A 21847-nucleotide genomic window follows, 5' to 3' on the forward strand; every position below is an offset into this window, starting at 1 on the left:
AGGACAAGAAGGTGCTCAAGAGTAGTCAGCATGGATTCACCAAGGGGAACTCATGCTTGACTAAACTGACAGCCTTCTGTGATGGAATGACCAGCTGGATAGATGAGGGGAGAGCGGTGGATGTCATCTATCTCAGCTTCACCAAGGCTTTTGACACCGTTCCTCACAACATCCTCCTAGGCAAGCTCTGGAAGTGTGGCCTAGATGAGGGGATAGTGAGGTGGATTAGGAACTGGCTGGATGGCAGGGCCCAGAGAGTGGTGATCAGCGGTGCAGAGTCTAGTTGGAGGCCTGTAGCTAGCGGGGTCCCCCAGGGGTCAGTCCTTGGTCCAGCCCGATTCAATTTATTCATCAATGACCTGGATAAAGGCACAGAGTGTTCCCTCAGCAAGTTTGCTGATGATACCAAACTGGGAGGAGTAGCTGATACCCCAGAGGGCTGCGCTGCCATCCAGAGGGACCTGGACAGACTGGACAACTGGGCGGTAAAAAACCTCATGCAATTCAACAAGGCCAACTGCAAGGTCCTGCACCTGGGGAGAAATAACCCCAGACACCAGTACAGGCTGGGGACTGACCTTCTGGAGAGCAGCTCTGTGGAGAAAGACCTGGGTGTCATGGTGGATGATAAGTTGACCATGAGGCAGCAGTGTGCTCTTGTGGCCAAGAAGACCAGTGGGATTCTGGGGTGTGTTAAGAAGAGTGTCTCCCGCAGGTCGAGGGAGGTGATCCTGCCCCTCTACTCAGCCCTGGTGAGGCCACGTCTGGAGTATTGTGTCCAGTTCTGGGCCCCACAGTCCAAGAGGGATGTGGAGCTGCTGGGGAGAGTCCAGTTCAGGGCTACAAGGATGATCAGGGGCCTGGAACATCTGCCCTATGAGGAGAGGCTGAGGGAGCTGGGCCTGTTCAGCCTGGAGAAGAGAAGGCTGAGAGGGTATCTGATCAGTGTATATAAGTACCTCAAGGGAGGGAGTTAAGAGGATGGTGCTGATCTCTTTTCAGTGGTGGCCACCAACGGAACTAGAGGAAATGGCCAGAAACTGAAGCACCAAAAGTTCCACAGGAACTTAAGGAAAAATTTCTTAACAGTGAGGGTGACAGAGCACTGGAGCAGGCTGCCCAGAGAGGTTGTGGAGTCTCCTTCTCTGGAGATCTTCAAAACCCGCTTAGATGCCACCCTGTGCCACGTGCTCTAGGTGACCTTGCGTGCCCCCCCCCCCCCAGGGGGGTTGGACTAGATGACCTCTAGAGGTCCCTTCCAACCTTAAGCATTCTATAATTCTATGGATATGACATATGACGTCATGTATTTGAACATCCTCCAATCTCCCAAACCAAATAACCATGAATTCTAGCTTCTGCATTTTTCATTCCAAAATGTACAGCTATGTGTGCATATTACAACCTGTTATATTCGGTAATGGTGACCTTAACACGTAGATGTGTTAGAGTTAGAATGCCTAGATGTGCTTAGAGAGCTAAACTTAGGAATTAAAAGACTGAGGAAAAGCAAACGAACAAACAAGTAGAAACAGCAGCAGAATAGAAGTATTCGGACAGTTTCACCTGTGTGGTATTTGAAGAAAAATTATCATTTTAAGAACATATGTGAATGCAGTTTAAAATTGACTTTCTCATGCTTTGCAAGATATGGATGTAGCATTGCATGATTTTTTCAAGGTATGGAAGGGTTAGCACTTGTCTTTCTCCTCGAGTTTGTAAAATGAGAAAGGGCAATGACAGTCTCAAAGATAGGCAACATGATTAAAAAACACTGACTAATGCTTTATTCTAATGCAGAAATGGTAAATGTGGGTTTTGACTGCAGTGTGCTGTGTGAATTATTAAATAGCTGAGGAATGAAAATGAGTAGAATTTTGGCAGGCTTCTTCAAAAGCTTGTGCAGAATTTGCCTTTTCCTTAATTGCTGCTCTTTCCAAGCGAAAAAATGAGTAGATTCTGTTAGTTTGTTTCATTTCTTTAGGTTAACCATTGATATTATTAAAATGTGTTCTCAAAACATTTCAGGAATCCCAAAGTCTGTATAACACTCTTTTCTCTGCTCCTTTCCTTAATAACTTTTCTCTTTAAATGACAATCAAGAATGCCTGAATTCTCTTCACTTTTTTCCTCTTGACTGATCTTTATAATTTACTCATGATTCACAGTCCTAATCTCTGACCGAATTTTATTACCCTGTCCCAAAGGTAGAATTGTTGGCCTAAGTTATCTGTCTGCGATAGTGTGTTGTAATGCTGAATCCTTTAGAACGCAGCAACAAAAATATGATCACGAACAACGTTTCCGTTTTTGATCAGGTATTCACATCAGCATTGCAATTACACTACATATACTCTGAACAGTTGCTAGTATTATGCGCCAGACAGGTGGGATGTTGCATGTGCAGTGTGGACAAAACAGGTTAACTTATTGTTGGAGAAAGAATCATCTGGTAACGGGGAAATGAAAATAATTTCTAACTTTCCACAACCTTGAAATGCTACCAAATTAAGCTGATTCTTTTGAACGTATTTCTTTCCCCGTTTCAAGTGGAGGTACAACTAGACAGATGTCCAAGTTAAATGATTGTCAGGAGCTTACAATTGTATCACTTCAAGGTTTTCAGAGAGGGACAGTAAAGAGATAAAATCTAATGAATGATTTTAGGACTTCAGTTAGGGAGAACACTGTGGGATAAGAGGATTATGTCTTAAAATCTCTTACTTCCTGTTATACATTGATTTTTTTGAATTTGACAAACTGTGTGTCATCTGTAAGCTGGCCATCCATTCTAATCCGTACGTTACTGGTGCAAAAAACAGAGTAAATGAAGGATAAGACAGAAAATCTAAAAAATCAGTTTACTTTTTAAAATTGTCTCAGCACATAATCTGAGGTATAAGCTTTTAGGCATGTGATTTGAGAGTTGGGGCAATTTTGGCATCTTTGGCATAACGAAAGACAAAAATCAAATAAATGCTACATCAGCGGTTAGTCCATATTGATGCTATTGATTCAGTTCTTGCGACCAAAGGTTATGTTGACTGTGAAAAAGAGAAAGTAATTAAGTAAAAAGTGACTGATTTAGAGGAAGGTTGTTAGTAGAGATAGCTTAGTAAATAATTGTTCTTTCAACTGTAAACTGGGCTGGGATTTGGCAGAAATTATTGCTTCTGCTTTATTTCCCTGAGTTTAGGGTTGTGATAAATTGTGCAGTCTAGTTGGAGGCCTGTGGCCAGTGTTGTCCCCCAGGGGGTCAGTAAGCTCCGGAAGTGTGGTTTGGATGAGCGGACAGTGAGGTGGTTTGAGGACTGACTGGATGGCAGAGCTCAGAGGGTGGTGATAAATGGGGCCAAAGCTAGCTGGAGGCCTGTGGCCAGTGGTGTCCTCCAGGGACAGTATTGGGTCCAGTGCTGTTCAATTTGTTCATCAATGACTTGGACAATGGGACAGAGGGTACCCTCAGCACATTTGCAGGTGATACTAAACTGGGTGGAGTGGCTGACACTCCAAAGGGCCATGCTGCCATTCAGAGGGACCAGAGGGACCTGGAGTATTGGGTGTAGTTCTGGGCTCCCCAGTACAAGAGGGACGTGGAGCTTCCAGAGAGGGTCCAGCGTAGAGCCGCAAAAATGATTAAGGGACTGGAGCATCTGTTGTATGGGGAAAGACTGAGCGAGCTGGGTCTGTTTAGCCTAGAGAAGAGAAGGCTGAGTGGAGATGTGATCAACATGTAGAAATACCTGAGAGGAGAATGCAGGGAGGATGGGGCCAGGCTCTTTTCTGTGGTGGCCAGGGACAGGACAAGGGGTAATGGGTACAAGCTGAAACACAGGAAGTTCCATCCCCATGTGAGGAAGAACTTATTTCCTGTAAAGGTGACACAGCCTGAAACAGGCTGCCCAGAGAGCTTGCGGAGATCTTTAAAAACTGCCTGGATGGCACCCTGTGCCACATGCTCTAGGCATCCCTGCTGGGGCAGGGGGGTTGGACTAGATGATCTTTAGAGGTTTCTTTCAACCTCAACCATTCTGTGATCCTGTGTGATTCTGTGTTTCTAAGCAAACACATCATCAGCCTTTAACTACTTGATCTGAAGTTTCCTTAACATCAGGATTATAAACATGGTATATGTATTAAAAAAAGGCAAAAAAACCTTTTCTTTACACAATATTTTAAAGAGATACCTATGTAGTTAACATGTCCTACAGAAACATTATGATATTAGGGTTGCTTGAATGTTGATACTTATTCTTTGAAATCACCCTTGATAACATGGCATAAATAGCTGATTCTTTTTTGAGTTTTGGTTTGACTTCCAGTTAATTTCTCACTTATACAGGAAAGTCTTTTATTCTGATGCAATCTTAGTAGTAGCTTTTGGCATTTGTTCAAGGATTTCAGCTTGAACTTGTGCAGATCTCAGAACTTCATCTAAATGGCTACAGTCAGGTGGTACTTGCAAGATGCATACACCCTATCAGTCTGACGTGGAAATTTGGTAATTTAGAAATAGAATTTCATAATCTGGCTAGTGTTTTACCCTGACTCTTTCTCTTGTACTTCTCCAGGTTTGAATATCTTTCTTAGTTTTCTTCTAGGCTCTGCTCAACATTCTGCTCATTGCACTTTTAAATGGTTCACACAAATGCACACCGACTACAGAGTTCTACAGTTTACTTTCCTGTTAACTCTAATATTTCTGATTTTTGGCTTGCTTTTTAAAGAAAATGTGTTTCATTTCTTGGTAATACCACAGTCCGAATTTCTTCAGAACATAAGTTCTTGCCTTTCCCACTCATCACTTAATTAGTGACCCTTAGGGTGGGTGGTCCTACAAGCATTGTAGAATCAGTCTTGTTCTATACAACTTGCTAGTTAACTGCTGACTCTGTAGAACGTTGAGAGTGATCTCTGAAAGGTGTTTTTTTTATTATTATTATTTAAATCTAGTGATTCCTGGATCTGGAGAGTGGACAAGCAACACTGAAATCTTACCGAGTCAGATGAAACACACTGAGAGAATATTTTATTTTTTTCTGCCGTTTTTGGCAGTCATTGGGAGTGACATTGAAATCTTTTAAGGTAAACTTCATGCCTCTGGAAGTTGCCTATAGAAGCATTATGCATCATGAAGTCCCACTTTAGCCGTTAGGAATCTTTAGATGTTTCGTAGTCTTCACTTGGCCTGGAACAAAAGAATAAATTTCACTGTGACTTAGGCAGTGCCTTTAATTGTCCAGACATTGACCATGTGCCAATGCAGTAGTAAGTTGAGTCTGGCTTGCTTACCTGGGGATTTTTCTAGGCTGGATGGCTTTTAGTTTTGTTGAGTTGTAGAAGAAGCATTATCTCAAAAGCTGTCCATGAAAAAATGAAATGAGGAGGTTTGGGATGTAGGGTGCACTGCCTCTCTTTGGAGGACCAAGATAGCATATGAGCTCTCAACTTGTCTGCTCTGCTTGCATGCATACCTGTGACGCATGTAGGAACTGACAGTGCATGACAGCACGTCTGACAGAATAGGATGAGCCTTTGCCATAGAGAGCACAGGGCTGGAAAGCAGGGGTCATGCACTCAGGGTTCTAATTTTGAACCTTTTGAATCTTTAGGAGAGTATCTGCTTATGGTGGGAAAATGGAGCATGTGTGTGCTCCTGCATAAAGTATGGTTAGTAGAAATGTGGAGATGTCCAGGTGTTGTACTCTTAAATGGAGATTTTGAGTATGTGTCTCATAAAGCAAGGAAGTATTATATATGTATTTCATGAGTGCTACATTCTTCAGATTTCAGAATATTTGTATCATATTAATGTCATAAATAAGAGGAGGAAAAAGTTTTTCTTTTTTTTAAAGTTTGAAGTACCTGTGCAATTTGTGGATTGTAAATATATTAGAAAATCAGTTAGTGTTTATGTGTAAAATTATTTAAACTCTTCTGAAAAAATAATCCTCTTTGGAACTGGCTTAAGAAAGGATTACCCTCAACTGAATTCTCTCACACCTTAACTAAAATCTATGGAAAGATGCTACAGACTGCAGGGAAGCTAGGCTTAGACTGAAACTACGCTATTTTCTGTTCCATCTTTCAGGTTAACTTGTTCTGTTGAAAATGCCTGTTTGTTCTCTATCACTGCTGTAGTCTTTCCATTTCCAAATCAGGGAACCATTAGAGTTTTCATACAGTGTAACAATAACTTCTGTTTAATGATCACTTTTTCATTCTGGAGAAATAAGTGTAGTGAATTGTTTTACTGAAATTCTGAAATAAAGAGGAGATACAACATGACAGTGAAAGATAAATTACCACCTCTGCTATTTTAATAAGTAGTATTTGTACAATTACAGAAGCACATGAATATTATCTGTGATTATGAGAGCTACAAGGAAGCTCACATTTAAAGCTCAAATAGTAACAAGAGTGTAAAATTTATATCCAATTAAAATAATTTATAAGTTATGCCTGCAGTCTGAACTATGAATTATTTGAATTTATACATAATAAACAACTCTTTTCCTTTTTCTACTTTATAAATTTCCATTTTTCCATAAAATAAATTTTAAATTTGCAAAATATTGCTTTTTTTAATTACATTCTTTGTCTATCACACTATATGTAGATTCCTTGTAAAAAGACCAGTAGTTCTGCATATGCAATAAAATATGGCTTGATAGAAGCTCTATGTATGTAAAGACAGTTTACGTTAAGTAGTTATCTGTAGAATTAGGTGAAATCTGTTGTGTTACCTCCAAGAACATAATTTTTGATGGAAAATAAGTTATGAAAATAAGTTATGAGACTTCAAAGCAAACTCTAAAAATACAGAAGTCATCTAAAGATTCCTAGTTGCTAGTAATGTAAAACAGATATTTCAACTATTCTTCAAGAATAAATGTATTGTGTGAGGTTTTTTGAGGCTATGAAACAAAATGACAATATGAAAGCAGTTATCTTTGTAATATACAGCAAACTTTTGCAGATCTTAATATGTCCTGAATATTGAATTATGAATAGATATTTGCAACAATTTTTATTCAATAAAATTAAATATATTACTATGCTATATGTTTGATAAAGTTTACACTTATATTTCATTAATAAAAAATTGTGTTCGGGCTTTGTTCTGATTTCCTTACGATTTAAGACCTGTAAAGAAATGAGTAGACTGTTTTTGCCACAGAAGTTTTTATAGGTTATTCTGATTTCTGATTTGGAGACCTTTTTATCGTGCACAAATCTCATGGGCACTTTTAATTGGTTTAAGAGTGTTTGCTCTGAAAAAAAGAGTTTTGTCAATCAGTACTCTTCTTTAACAAATGAGCAAAAAAAAAAGCAAATTGAAATAATAAAAAATGAAAATACCATGAAATATGTTTTTGAGTCTATTTGAATGCTGTGTGTTCTGGTCGAAAGTCAAATGATATTAGCTTGCAAAAAAAAAATCTATGCTTTCACACAATATGAGAGATTCAGACAATTAGAAGGACTACAAAAATATATTTCCAAATTATCAGGAAAATTTTGTATACTGTTGCTTATGGACATTGTCTGTGTTATTTATTGTCCATCTGATTTTTTTTTTTTTTAGATTTTTATTTAAATAATGTTGCTGTTGCAAAATGCTATTGCTATTCTAATTGTTTGAAGTCCAGGAAAGGATTTTGTTGTTATTTATATACTATGCTATAGTTATTTGTTATTGACAGCTCTCTAGCAGGTAAGAACTCTGTATCTAATGAAAAATTAGTTAAAATTGTCAGTAGTTATTAATCTGTCAGCTCTTAAAAACATAGACTCTTGTGCTTGGTAGGCGGTTATTTTTCAGTGAGCATACCAAAATGCTCATTCCTAAAGGTTTAGGTGCTTTCTTTGAAATAAAAAGAATTTTCTGTAATTCTCCACAGTTCAGACATAATCACTCTGAAGTGTTTTTTGTTTGTTTCTTTGTCAATACTAAGGGAAAAGGAACTTATAAATGAAAATCATATTTACAAATCACATGAAAATTTGAGCCTCCAAATGAGAGGTGTTATCAGATCTGAGGAAAACATTTTTCATCTTTTTCTTGGTGCTTGTGATTTTAACTACATTACAAGGCTAACAGTATTTCCAATAATGAGATTTCAGATTAGCCGAGGCTTTGTAGGTTGAAAGCAGTATGTAGAATTGTGCCACTGAAAAGGTTCAGTAGATACCTGTCACAGATAGTTCTTCTATAGCCTGAACGTATTCTGAGATCCTGCTTTAAACCTAGGGAAGTGTTTTCGGTACCTTCTATCTGGCAATGGTATTCGGATTCACCTCCAGCTTAGAAAGTCTAGTTTTGAGTATGATAGAAGCCCGGTGCCTGAGATAATGATGTTTTCAGCCACAGCATAACCTTAGTTCTGAAAAATAGTCTGTGACTTAAAAAGGTCCATCTGTGTTTTAAATCATAGGTCCTTTTAGAAGGCAGGGAGGCGTGTAGAGGAAGAGAAAGTAAAATAATTAACATTGGGAAATCTGTTCCTTGGACAAAAATGTTTCCAAAGTGTCCTAAAAATATATCTGGCAGAGCACCTCTTCTTTCTGCTGTGCAATGGCAGAGACTTTGATTATACCAACTGACGACAGACCATTACTTTTCTGACAGCCTTCCTCGTTAGAAAGGACACAGGTCTAGTTGTAAGTGGCAGCGCAAGCTATCCCAGCAGCTCAGGTAGTACTGTGAGTAGCAGCAGCTGTGGTTAGCATACTGAAGACTTCATACCTGCTATGGTAAATCACAGCTTGGTCTAGTCTTTATTTGAAAAGAAAGTGAAAAGGAGATCATACTTTTTCTGATATGGGGTCTGCTTATTATTCTGGGATTTAAAGAGGACCTTATTAGAAAATCTCTGCAGAAAAGGCCACTGGACTACTTCATCTGCAGAGAAAAGTCTGTATTTTCAAGGAGCATTTAGCAACATAGATAAAGATAAGAATGGATAAATACATTTCCAGTGAAGAAGCAGAATGTCCAAATCATTTTCAGGAGCAGTAAATACATGATAAGGATTTCCATTCATGATTCTATACCTTAATGTAAAAGTTTTTATTTAGAGAATTGATTACTTACCTTACCAATAGGAACATACATTGCTAGAACTGAAATTTAACAATTGACTGCTTCATTGTTAGTTTAATTTTGCACTGGTGGTTGAAGTATTTCCTGTAGTGGAGGTGCTAAATTACTAAGTTGTATAATTCAAATACTAACCTCAACCAAGGGCTATGTAACCAGAAGGCAGTTCCTGTTGAGGAAACCTTCACAGTTTTCTCTCACTCTTTTACTTGTCTTGTTTTGTCTTGTCTTGTTTTGATTCTGTGTATACGAAAGACAACTGTAGAAATCTTGATAGATTTACAGGAGAGCAACAAAATGATTTGGCTGGGAAAAAAAGTGTTATAGAAAGAATTGAGGATCTCAGTCTGTTTTAGCTTATTAGGAGGAAGACTGAGTGTTGGCTTTATTGCTCTGTATGTGCGCTTTTACAGGAATCAAATGGGTACTAAAACAGTACTCTGTTATAGAAATGCATGGTATTGGTAGCTTGAAATTAAAGTTTGACAAATTCAAATTAGAAATTGGCATCATATTTTTCGCATTGTTTACACAACCTTTAGAATGTATTACCAAGCAAAGTCATAAGATATTTATCTCTTGATGTCTTAGACTTTATTGGCTCTCTGGAATATAAACGTCTGTTAAACTTACTCTCTTAGTTTAATTGGGATATCAATAAATGGATTTACGGCCTTATAACACAGGAGAGCAGACCAGATAGTTAAGTGGCCCACCGTAATCTCTTACAGAATACACATCTGGAATTAAATTGCTTTGGCAGAGAAAATGCTAATGCTCTTGAGAAGTCACTGCATGTGCCCTTTTGTCATGTCACTGATTACATTAAAAGCCTCTGCAGTGGTGGTCTTAGACATGACATCCACATGCATTGCGTCTGCCCAGCCTCCACCCTCTCATAGTTTCACCACTGGAGAGAGTATGTGTGGGATGAATAAAGGTTGCCAGTAGTACTATTTGGGGAATTTTTACTGGCAAACAGCAAAGATAGATTACATATGAAGCAATCAAATAATCTTGAAAAGACTTAGTTGGTGAAAACAATACTAAGGAGACTTACTTTTTCAGCAGAATTACTATAACTTGGATGAGGCCTGCCATGTTTTTGAAACTTCACACTGCTTCCTGCAAGTTGCAGCCTAAAATTCGATGAACCATTCAGAAGAGTGAACTTGCCTTTCTGCTATTCTAGACCCATAAATTGGGTCTCTATCAGCCATCTCTTCCCAAAACAAACCATGCACATTGGTCTCCCATCCTAGAAGCGAATTAATAGATGAGAACATTTCCCTTTTTTTTCCATTAAAGTCTAAAAAATTAATATCAGACTAATCTTTTTAGTACTTTTTCTAATGTTTTTTTTTTCTTTCAGTTTGTTTTAATGCTAATACAGCAATTCTAGTAAGATTGGTAAAACTGGAGCTAAATGGAAAAAACGATGAGAAGATGCAATATTAAAGCTACAGATAGACAAACAATAATTGACTATTCTTAGTTTTTATGACATGATATATAGCACAATGAACGGAAGTAAATTCAGTGCTAGCAAAAGTGTGAGAATTTTGGTGAACAAAATGTAAGTCTGTTTTAAGTTTCATAATCTGTCTTGAAAGCAATATGTCAAAACATATCCAATGGAGGAAACTTTGGCATACAAAGTGATTTAGTGCAGAGCTTGGAATTTGTGATAACTGCAGCAAATAAGGCTTAAAACAAAGGAGGAAGTGCCCTGAGTTATACTCTGCTACCTGTACTTCTGTCAAACCTTGGGCTAGTAGAGGACTACAGTCACTTTGTTCTTTTGCCATTTCCTTCATCTGATAAATTCCCTCTCTTAGGTAGAGCATAGAGCAGTTAAACTTGGGTTAAGATGTGTCATCTTGATGAACATGATTGCTGGTGTGGGACACGGTGGGACAAGTATGGCCAGCATCTGAATATTTTGTATTCAGAGATGTTGTCTATGGTAGAAAACGTGTTTAAAAAAGAGAGCAATAGAGTGCATTAATGCTGATGTTATTAGTTTGGATTCTCTGTGTGAGGGATGATGCTTTAATCATCCACAAGCATAAATCTCTTCTAGTCAGAAGTTTAAGCTCTACTTCCATCACTTTAAAACAACAACACAAAGTAAAAGAACAACAAAAGTCCTTTTCCTCATGCATCTAGAGTATCAAAAACTGTTTTCCTCTTCCAGACACTTTAAAATATACTAGTAACAGGGCTGAATAGCTAGTATGGAGGAGATACTTGCCATAGCAATAAAAATTACTTTCTTAACCCTCTTTTATTTCTGGACCCTATTTGGTAATGAACAAATAGCACATAATAATAATGTGTATTCAGTGGACAATATAATTGTGTCAACTTTTCAGATGAAACAAAATGCTTACTTTTCTGTGTATGACTGAAGTGGTTGGAGCCAGCAAGTGGACTTTATGTATTCTTGTTTTAAAGCAGTATTCTTTAAGGAAAGTGAAAGAAAATATGAGTATTCACTGTCATAAAGATAATAAAAAGAATTGCTTGACTTTTAATCCCTGATTCTAATATGCCATGTATTTCTGGTGCAAAAATTAATCCTCCTAAAGCTGGTATTTGATTTTGATTTTTTTTTTTCAAAATCCAAACTTATGATACATTAAATATATTTGACCTTTTAGGTAGACAAACTGTTCAGAGACTTAAATTGCCATTTGATAGATTGTTGATCAACAGTGGTGTGTAGTGAATTCGGTTTGAAAATCTGACAGAGTGATTACATTGCCCAGATGGGTTTTAAGAGTGATAAAATGTAGATAATATTTAACATTTAACATTAATGTAGATAATATTAATAATGTCTTTTCCATATAATTTGTTGCTAGAAACTTTACTTGAAAAAAAGTTCAGATCTAAAATAATAGAAAGGAAAACTAGTTGACTGTCTGATATTTGGGATACCTCTGAACACATGCGTATTTATAGTATCATCTGCATTGAGTTTTAAGAACTGAACATAAAAACACCACCAAATAATTCAGTGAAATTTTGTCCAACTGTATTTTCCCAAATTCATTCATTTTCCCAAATTTTACCTTTTCTAAACTTGAGCAGCTTTATTGCCAGTTTTCTCTTTTGTTCATAAGTAATCCGTGCGTACTTTACATTTCTCTTCTTCTCCAACAAATGAAATTCTAGATTATGATCTTTCTTGACTAAGTGCAATAAGTATGTTGATTCACAAATGTGCTGAGTATTAATAAACCTTTTCTGAAATCTTTGGAAACATCACACATTTATTTTTCTGGAGCAGGACTTAAATTTCTACTCAATGCTACAATTTGAACCTAAGTCAAAGTGTGTAAAGTCTTTTTTCATGTTGTACCACGTGTACCTTGTGTTTAGAGATAGCCGGCAAAGTATATCATTTCATATCATTTGCATAATTTTCCTAAAGGAGAGTAAACTGAATAAAATGTAGTTTCGTCACTGGATTTTTTAAATCTATATCTCTACATGATGTTGTGCAGGCTCCTTGGTTAAGTTAGTAGGCTCCAAACTGTACAGACTTCTCTTGGTGGCTCAGCTTAGTTTTCTTTAATCTCCAGTATGTATTACAATTAAAGTATTATTCTTTCTCAATTCATTTCTTCATTCGGTAGTATTTTATCAGATGTATATATTAAAAATCTTTTACAGAACAGCTGTTAGGTCTATTGCTGTATTCCTTGTGCCTTTGACTGAACTTGTGTCTGCAGGTTTCTCTGAAATAACATCAGTTGTGCGTGTAATAAATGTGCTCTTCATTAACTTCTGCAGATTCAGTTTTCACTCGCTGCCTCTCCAGTTTTGTTCTTTTGTGCTAGTGAGCTTGCTTTGTGACTACCGGAAAGGGGAAGTTGTCCTTCATAAATGCAAATTCATAATGTCATTTGTTACTACTGTGATAGAAGCATGGCCTCAAAATAGGGGAATTTCAGCATTTCTGACAGAGAACATGTAGCTTTTACACGCCGGTAGCTAAATAGCAACTTTTGGGGGGAGAATTTTGAGCTAGATGGTCTCTGTATTTGATATAAAAAGGAAATATGTCAACCTATACATGTCTACCAAGGATTGACTTCCTGGATGCCTTGAATTTCTGATAGATGGCTAGAGGATTTTTTTTTTTCAATAAATACTTTAGCATAAATATGAACCTCTTAGAAGGGATTTATATTGATACATTTCTAATGAAATGCTCTATTCATTGGCAAGCCTTGGCTGAAACCTTTGCAACAAATAACTTATTGTGACGACCTTTTCACCTCTACATTAAATTAACTTCTCTTAACTAAATATACATATGTGCAAATACATATACATATATATATACCCACACAAAGTATATCAACTTACCAGCCTGCAAGTTTTTTTCTTTTTCAAAATGTAGGGCCTCTGAGGGTCATTGCCTCTGAGGGTCCACTTTTCACAATTTTCTGTTTGCAGTTTAGGACTGATCTAGTTCAGTTACATGATGACTGTATTCAGTTTTTGACAAAATGATTCTCAAAATGACAAAGAGCTTTTGAGCTAATCTTGCAAGGAGAAGAAAATGTATAGCCCTATGAGCATTGGTAACACTTTTGGCTTCTGCAGATGTTTTGAGAAACAAAATAACTCCTGAAATGTTCAGAGCAGTCAAAAAAATAGTAAATTTGATGTGAATTTCATTTTATGTGAATAACTAGTCAGTTATATTTTTCACAGCATTCACCCAGTTATCCAGCCATAAGTTAACGTTTTGCTGATAAGTATAAATAAACTTGCGGTTGAAGACAAGCTGTTCATAAGTAGCTTATCATCCTGAAAGAAATGAAGACTGACGGTGGCAAAAATTTCAGCCTTTTTGTGTCGTAACGGGCATCTAACTGTTCCTTGAGAGTGATTCTACTATTATTTGTACACTTCAGTGAAAAAATCTATGTCAAAATAAATAAGCAAAACAAAGATCATTGTAAAGAAAAGCACATGCTTATTGGTAACAAAATGTTTGTCTGTAATTATAAAACGCGTCAAGTAACACAAACAATTATTGTTTAACGATGCAGTTTGCAGTGATTACTCAGCAAATAGAAGGTCATACAGTGTTTGCATGTCTTTTCTGAGGAATTCAGAGAGTTCAGTTGCATGTAGTTAATAGCACTAGGGGTTGGAGGGGAGCTGTTTTGTTGCAGAGCAGCGTAAAGATCATTTATTTACCTTATCAAACTGGGAGCTGGAGTTACCACTCCAGCTGTATAAAAAAGGGATGTTGAATTTAAAAAATAAGTGTTGTATGTTTTTTTTTTTAATTTATTAAAGAAACTAAGATTATGTGTGGCTGTGTTTTCCATGCTTGACATATGATGAAAACAAATTATAAAAAAAGAACTGTTAAAGATCTAACAAAACCACTGTGCAATGTAAGAATAAAGAAGCTCACGGTTTTTACTTTTATTATTCCAAAGTTGGATAAAATGGAACTTGATCAAAAGTTTCCAAGCACCCACTGTAGGAAATTCCTGCTAATAAAGTTACATACTTGAGCATAAAAAGATATAATGAAATCCAAAAGCTAGAAACCGAAGTTAAATGTACATTTTACATGTAACAAACATTTCTAATAAGAATAACACTGGAGCAATATACTTCAGAAATCATAGATGTTTTGCTATCTGTAATGTTTAAATGAAAATAGACTATCTTGCAGAAAGAGAGTACCTCAGCTGGAAACCCTGTGAACTATAAAATTAGGATTATGGAGGTTTTTTTATTTATATCAGAATGTAAATGTAGACTATCCCTACTATAAAGCTAATTAACATCTGCAAGGTTCTATTCATTATTTAGTTAGATGCATTGGTACATTTTAACATTCGAGATATCACTCAAATCAGTGGAGAAGTTCTTTTGCAAGAAGAAAAATCTGTCCTATACTCAAGTAACATGCTAAATCAATTTTACAGTTGGTTTATATAATGGAGTAACACCATCCCACAACCACCTGCTTTGAGTGTGCTGCACATTCCTACTCAAACATGCACCAGTCGCTGCAGATTAGATGATGCACTTCCTGTGAGCAGCACTGCTGCATCTGCAGCAGCCCACGATTCCTGAATGTTTTAAAGGAGAGACTATGAAAGAGATTGCCCTTTTCCACCTCTGTAGCTTTTAATAAAAATGATGAGTGCGAGCTTCTTTAGATAGTGATTTCTGCTTATTAATGCCTTATTTTAGTGTTCATTTTTGTATGCAGGTTACTTTTAGTCTTGGGGCAGATTAGTTAAGTATTTGAAAAATGCTGGGGTCATTTATTTAAATAGCTTTTTTTCTTTTTCTTTTTTTTTTTCTTCTACTGCAGAGGTTTAATTTTGAAAAGGTGATTTTGACCTTTTGATAAGGTCCCCTCTCAATCATCTCTTCTCCAGGCTAAACAGGCCCAGCTTGCTTTCTAAAAGAACATTTTCATGTTAGAATGTTACTACTGCCACACTAATGCTTCTGGATGCATGTAGTTCTGATGCCGTTAGTTTTACTCTTGATCCCCAACTTTGTTTTCATCTTTTTTCCTTTTTATGCGTTAATTAATATATTCTGACATGTTGCCTCTGAAGATCTGAAGGAGCTTCCAGGGTGGAGACAGTGACTGACTTTTAGGTTTGAAATCCATGATGCCTGGCATATAGATGTATCACTGGTATCTCTCCCACTTAGTATCTTCAAAATGTATTCCACTCTCCTGGTTACTAGAGTCATTATTTAATAAAAAGACAAAATAAAAGAAAAAAAAAACAATCCAAAACTTGCATTACTACTATGTTTGCTCCATGTCCTGGTAGAGGATACTGGTATGAGAAGGTTTGATGAATTAAGGTTGTACTCCTCCCTGCTTGGCAACAAAGCACGAAGTTTGCAGAAGATGGGCTAAAGGGACAAAAACATGTGCTAGGTCCTCCTTTTTCTTCAATTTCTTCTACTGGAAGGACCCCAACGCAGCTCCCAGAATATCTGCAAAACACCATTGGTTAGTGACAAATGCTGTTATTTAAGCACCAGTAATTTGTGAGGTACTTCTTGGCAAATGCATATGTCGATGTGAAATATTGAAGAGTACTTTGTTTGGAATATGCTGAATAAAATCATTAGTTCATTAGGATGTTTCGCAGAAAACTGATTTAGCCTCCTGATAATGAATGGTGATAGCTGATTAATCAGGTCAATATTAGGATAATTTTTATTAATAACAATCATTAGCTAGTACCCTGTATTTATAGTGAATATAAAGCTCAAGTTAGAGTGGAGGGTTTGTTGTTTTAGGGGCTGGGAATGGGGAGGAATATAAAAATGAGGGAGAACAGTCATTAAAATGTATCCTGGGCTACCATATATTCATATTGTCCATTTTAAAAAGGTAATCTAAATGATGTACACTTTAATATTTTTTTCGCTTAGGACTCCATTCAGACTACAGTTTGGGACTAAGTGGCATTTAGACTTACCCCGTTATTCCTTTATTCTTGCCACCCTGTAATACAGTGATGATGTTTGAATTTTATGTAAAGCTTTCCATCTGTGGATAATAGTGCACTGAGATTATCATCAAAAGAGATACTGTATTTTTTTAAAAAACACTATCTCCAGTTCATAAATAGGGGAAATAAAGGCACAGAGAGGAAAAGGGATTTTTTTTTCCCCAAGGTTATCTAGCAGGAAGGCTGGCAAAGCCAGGAATAGAACTCAGGTCTCTGAGGGTGGGTGATTGCAAACTAAGTTGCATGTTTAATAACTGGAAAAGTAATTACTTAATACATAAAAGTTTTAACCCTATTTAGGGTCATTCACTGACTATGAAATTTGCTTCTGTGTGGCCCATTTTGGAAGAATTTATTACAAATTCCTTCACTTGTATGGGGGAATTAAAGATAATGCTTTTCTGACATTTGCAGTCAGTTTGGGTGGGCAGTTGGCACTTTTATTCAGGAATTTAAAGTATGCTAACAGGAGCATGTATGACAAGAAGATAGGGACCCATCTTGTAAAAATTATATGTAGGTTCTTCACCTGCCTCATACAACATGGTTGTTAACAATATATTTCATATTCCTCTCCTCTTTTGTTTTGCCTTTTGGAGAACTTCTGGAAGAGCAGTTTCTGGTTAGACTCCCTGGCTCAGCCTGGGAAGGCTGCATCATCTTGGTTAGAGAGGCTGCAATTAAGCATGCAGAAGGAAAGATCCAAAGGGACTAGGCAGAAAGCTGCATCCGTGACGTATTAGCACAATACGATGCATTGCTTTGCAGAAATGCCTCTGTCAATTCTGAGTGAAGTGGGTGGGCAGCCAGAAGCAGCACCAGAGACCATGATTTCACTCAGCGGTTGCTGTAGAGCATGTAGTGCGCAGCTGGGCCTGGGCACCTCTGCATGGTGTGTTGACAAGACAGCAATAGTTACGTGTAGGCTTTAGTGCGATATGACTCACTCTAATACACACTTAGTTTTTGAAGTTTTGGGGGTTTTTGTTTTTTGGTGTTTTTTTTAAGAAACTGCCACCAAACTGTTACTCTTCTTAGTTCTAAATCACTTATTTTTATTATCTTGATAAGTGTAAAAAAATGACACAGTTGTGTAATGTGGACTAATAATGTGTAAAAAGGAATTTAAAGTATCTCCATGTTAATTTGTGCTCTTTATTTTACATGCAAAAACATCAGGCAAGAACAAGTCGCTCATCATCGCATGTGTTCTAGGCTGACAGTGCTCATGCTTTAAGGAAATCAATGGAAAGCTAATGTGAATTCTTATGGTTTACAGCATCAAGAACATTTGAGGTTAATTAAAGGTTGATTAGAGGTTAATTGATAGGCCCCTTTCTTTCTTTCTGTCTGTCTGTCTTTCTGTCTTTCTGTCTCATTTTTTTCTTCTCCCTCCCCTCTCTTCTGCTAATAACAGAACTATTAGAAGCCTTAACTCTGACTGCAACAGCCTGGGCAGGCCTGGTGTTGATTGCTACTGCCAGCATGAGAGCGGTGCTGCAGTCCTGCAGCTCCAGTTCTTAATCAACGAGGTAAGCATATGCTATTCAGGTTATTCCATATAAATGTAGTTGCATAAAGCAATTGGTGTGTTGTACCTGAGTGACAGATTTTTCCATATGGCAAATTGAGCTAACAGGTAACCGGCTAACATCCAAAAGACATTTACTATATGGATTCTTAGAAGGCTATTTAAGAGGTTTCATATGGGGAAAAGTGTTGCATACATCAGTATGTATGTATTTTATACACCAGTATAAAATATTGAACAAAAGGCAGTCAATACACTACTCTGTATAGATAGATGTAAAATTCCATAAATTACTGAATCTGCTGTACAGTTCTGTTTCAAATAGAAAATAATAAACAAGTTCAATTTTTCTACAGAAGGATGATGATAGTGACTGCCTCAAAGTTCACACGTTGAGAGTAGGCTACTTGTGTCAAGGAAAAGCAATTACAGGAATTATCAATCAAGCCAGTATGTGTAATCTTTGTAAATGGTTTGTTAACACCAAATTTGAACAATATATATGAATGGTGAGAAATGGTAGCTTGCTCTGTTCAGAAAGTCTCTGGAGATACTAACAGGCAAAAAGATTCTGCTGAACATATAAATATATTTTTGTCAGAAGCTCATAACTTGGCCAAATTCAGAAACTATTCTTAGTTTAATTTTACTTATTTTTTTCTGTAAAATAAGGAAACATTTCTGACAGTTTTAAGTCCTCCATGGAGATATTGCAGTTTCTCAAGCAAGTGCTTGAGTTATCTTTTTTTAAGTCTGGCAAAAAAAAAAAAAATCAATACTCTTGCGTGGAAAGTACTTCAAAATATCAGTCCACTCAAATCCTTCAGAGAAAGGCAGAGAAGACAAGAAATATGGAAGACAAGATTTGAATCAATTCATTCTTTTTGCTGGGTGATTAAAAGAAGCCCTAAATTAAACCCTATGTGGGATTAATTTGATCTCTGTGGAGGAGATAATTCACTTGCTGACATTGGTCTAAACTCCTTGGGAAATGAGAAAGTATAGATTACTCTGTATTAGAGAGATCTCACTTCATAAATTCCATTTGCATATGTTGATATTGAAAAGAACAGATGCTAGGATTAGGAACAATATCCAAGATGCAAAGAGAGAGCTTTAACTCCATTAGGCAGCCATGGTTGGTATGACCTAATCTTTCAGTTACAGCCTGCTCTGCCCCCAGAATTGAGCATCACCTGCTGCTGAGGCAATATCTATTGGTTCCCTACAAAAAATGTAGGGATTGATAGGTCAGGTAGGGACACTAGACCTGATTAAGGTGTAAATTTAATATGTAATATGTTTAATATGTGTATGCACGTGAAGAAGATGGCTTCTTCTGCATTCCGTTTTGCCTTGGCCTCACTAGTCCTTGATGAGGAGAAACACAGTATGAAGCGTATGATTACTGCCAGCTGTCCAGGCAGATAGAGATCTGGACCTTGGAAGGAGTCCATTTCTTGGGGGCCAGAAGCAGCACCAGTCTCCAGAGTATTAGTGATATATAACAGAGACTCCTTTCTTTTGTCTGTATCTATTAATTCTTTGTAGTTCTTGCCATGCTAGCCGTGTTTACTTTCTTACCTGCTTTACCTTGTTCCAATTTTGAATTTCTTGTTTTCTTGATGTGACCCTAAGCTGAGCTTGGCACTGTTGCTTGTGCATGTGTGTTTACTTACTAATCTCTTTTTCCTTCTGTTATATCCTTCAGCTTCACCTTTTCAACTAAAGGCTGTCTCTTCTCCATTTTCATTAATCTCTATGCTTGCTCTTCCCACTGTAGAAATACAGAGTTTTAATTTAACTTTGGCTGATCGTGTACTGATTTAAAATGCTCACCAGATCAGCTCAAATTGTCTTTTTTTTTTTTTTACAGTAGAAAATGTTTTTGCACAGGGAAACAAATATTTCTCAGAAATTTTACAGCTTTCTTCAGATGGATCATTGAAATTGAGCATCACTTAAAAATAAAAATCTGCAGAAGAATAATCTGTTGCGCTATATTTTGTGTCTGCTCTAGGGTGCTTTGGTCAGTGCATGCGCAGATGACACACTTCATTTGTGGAATCTGAGACAGAAACGACCAGCTATCCTTCATTCTCTGAAATTTAATCGAGAACGGTAAGAGTATATAACACGAAATGTTAATCTTACTTTAAAAAATACTGCAAATTATTTTGTCATTCTAATAAGAGAAATACAATTTTTGTCTTGAATTTCTTTATTCCATTCTTTGAATTTTACTTCCAAAGAACAAAACCACTTTGTGTTACAGCAACCTTCTCAGGATCAGAACAATTTTGTCTCCTTTTTGTTAAAAATGTTTTCAATTTTACCATCCATTTACGTAAAGAGATGTTAAAGGCTGGGCACAAGCGCTGTGACCTTTTAGGCTGGTCTGATGTTAAGTACAAGCCGGAGTACCTCAGCTGGATGCATCAGGGAAAGAATCACTTTCTCTACCTTGAAAGGATTTTTTTTCCTGTCAAATACTGGAATTTTGGCATCAGTAATTTGTGAAATTTACATTATTATGGTAATCTCAAATTCCAGGATCACTTTTTCCAAATTTTACTATTTCAGTATAAATCCCTACACAAAATAGATTCATCAATAGTTTGTATTTTCAAACTCAAATAGAGAGAAATTGGGCACCATAATCTATATTTAGCTGCTCAAATAAAGCATGCTACAATACTAGGAAGACTGATACACTTAATACTACAGAAAGTAGTGTGGAGTTTGGTCAGTAATCAGAAGAACAAGTTTCAGTGCACAAATGCAACAGCTGTTTTCTGCGAAATCTTAACCAGTACTGTCAGGTACAATTCTGTATTTTAATTTTGAAATGGACTTTTTTTTTAATGTTATTGTAATACATAGCACAGTGTTGATTGGTGGTTTAAGTGAGGTTGTGATTCTGCTAATATATGTACTTGTTCTTTCTGGAGGAGTAATTGTGAAAGCAATCAGTATTCACATTACTATAGCTGTGAAGTAAACAGACCTTCATCTGGAGCAAATCTGAAAGTTGCTAAAGAAATGTGTTTTCTCTTTTTTTTTTTTTCTTTGTTACATCCACATCCATATAGTGGATCTGTATCTGTATTGTGCTTGCACTTAAACTCACAACTTAATGGCATTTTGTTATGGGAAGTACTACATAATTATTTAGAAAATATAGTTCTGATTTCAGAGAGTTTATAATGTATAGGAAAAATATACTAAGTGGTTGGGACTGGGGTGGGTATGGGGGAGGATGGCAAAAATTATTTGTATGTTTTCTAGCTGCTTCTGGACAATAGGTCATAGTATATATAAAATTTTGTACAAATAAAATACATAATATATGCAATTATTTTTCTTGAATCTACTCTCATGCTGTAGGTAAATTATCCCCATTTAGTGGTTGATAAAATAAATGTTATATAAACTATTCCAGTATGTCTTGGTCTAACTTGTCCAGGCAGCAGCCTTCCTTTCAACCTAAGGAATCTATACTTACCAGAATGCAGTGCCTGTCCATCTATTTGGTTGTCTTTGGCTATAGAAGTCTCTGGCATCTATTCGGCTGAAAAAGGTTAGCATGATATCCTGATCAGAGTTGTTTTAGAATTTCTTGCTAAAATAATCCCACACGTATTTGGGCTTAAATGAGAGCAAAACATGTGTTGTAAC

General features: G+C 36.7%; 1 protein-coding gene across 6 annotated transcripts in view; it reads left to right on the forward strand.

Moving 5' to 3' along the window:
- The window catches only part of STXBP5L (syntaxin binding protein 5L), a 174516-nt gene that overhangs the window by 41489 nt on the left and 111180 nt on the right, over positions 1-21847 (forward strand). For all 6 annotated transcript variants that reach the window (XM_088535792.1, XM_088535787.1, XM_088535790.1 and 3 more), the window contains exons 3-4: positions 18089-18170; positions 20190-20290. In XM_088535792.1, coding sequence (XP_088391918.1) covers positions 18089-18170; positions 20190-20290 — 183 coding nt within the window. The remainder of the gene's footprint in view (positions 1-18088; positions 18171-20189; positions 20291-21847) is intronic.

Source organism: Tinamus guttatus, unplaced genomic scaffold (assembly GCF_059628265.1).
Source record: "Tinamus guttatus ecotype Peru unplaced genomic scaffold, ASM5962826v1 Tinamus_guttatus_pri_ptg000646l, whole genome shotgun sequence".
NCBI classification, from domain to species: Eukaryota; Metazoa; Chordata; class Aves; order Tinamiformes; family Tinamidae; genus Tinamus; species Tinamus guttatus.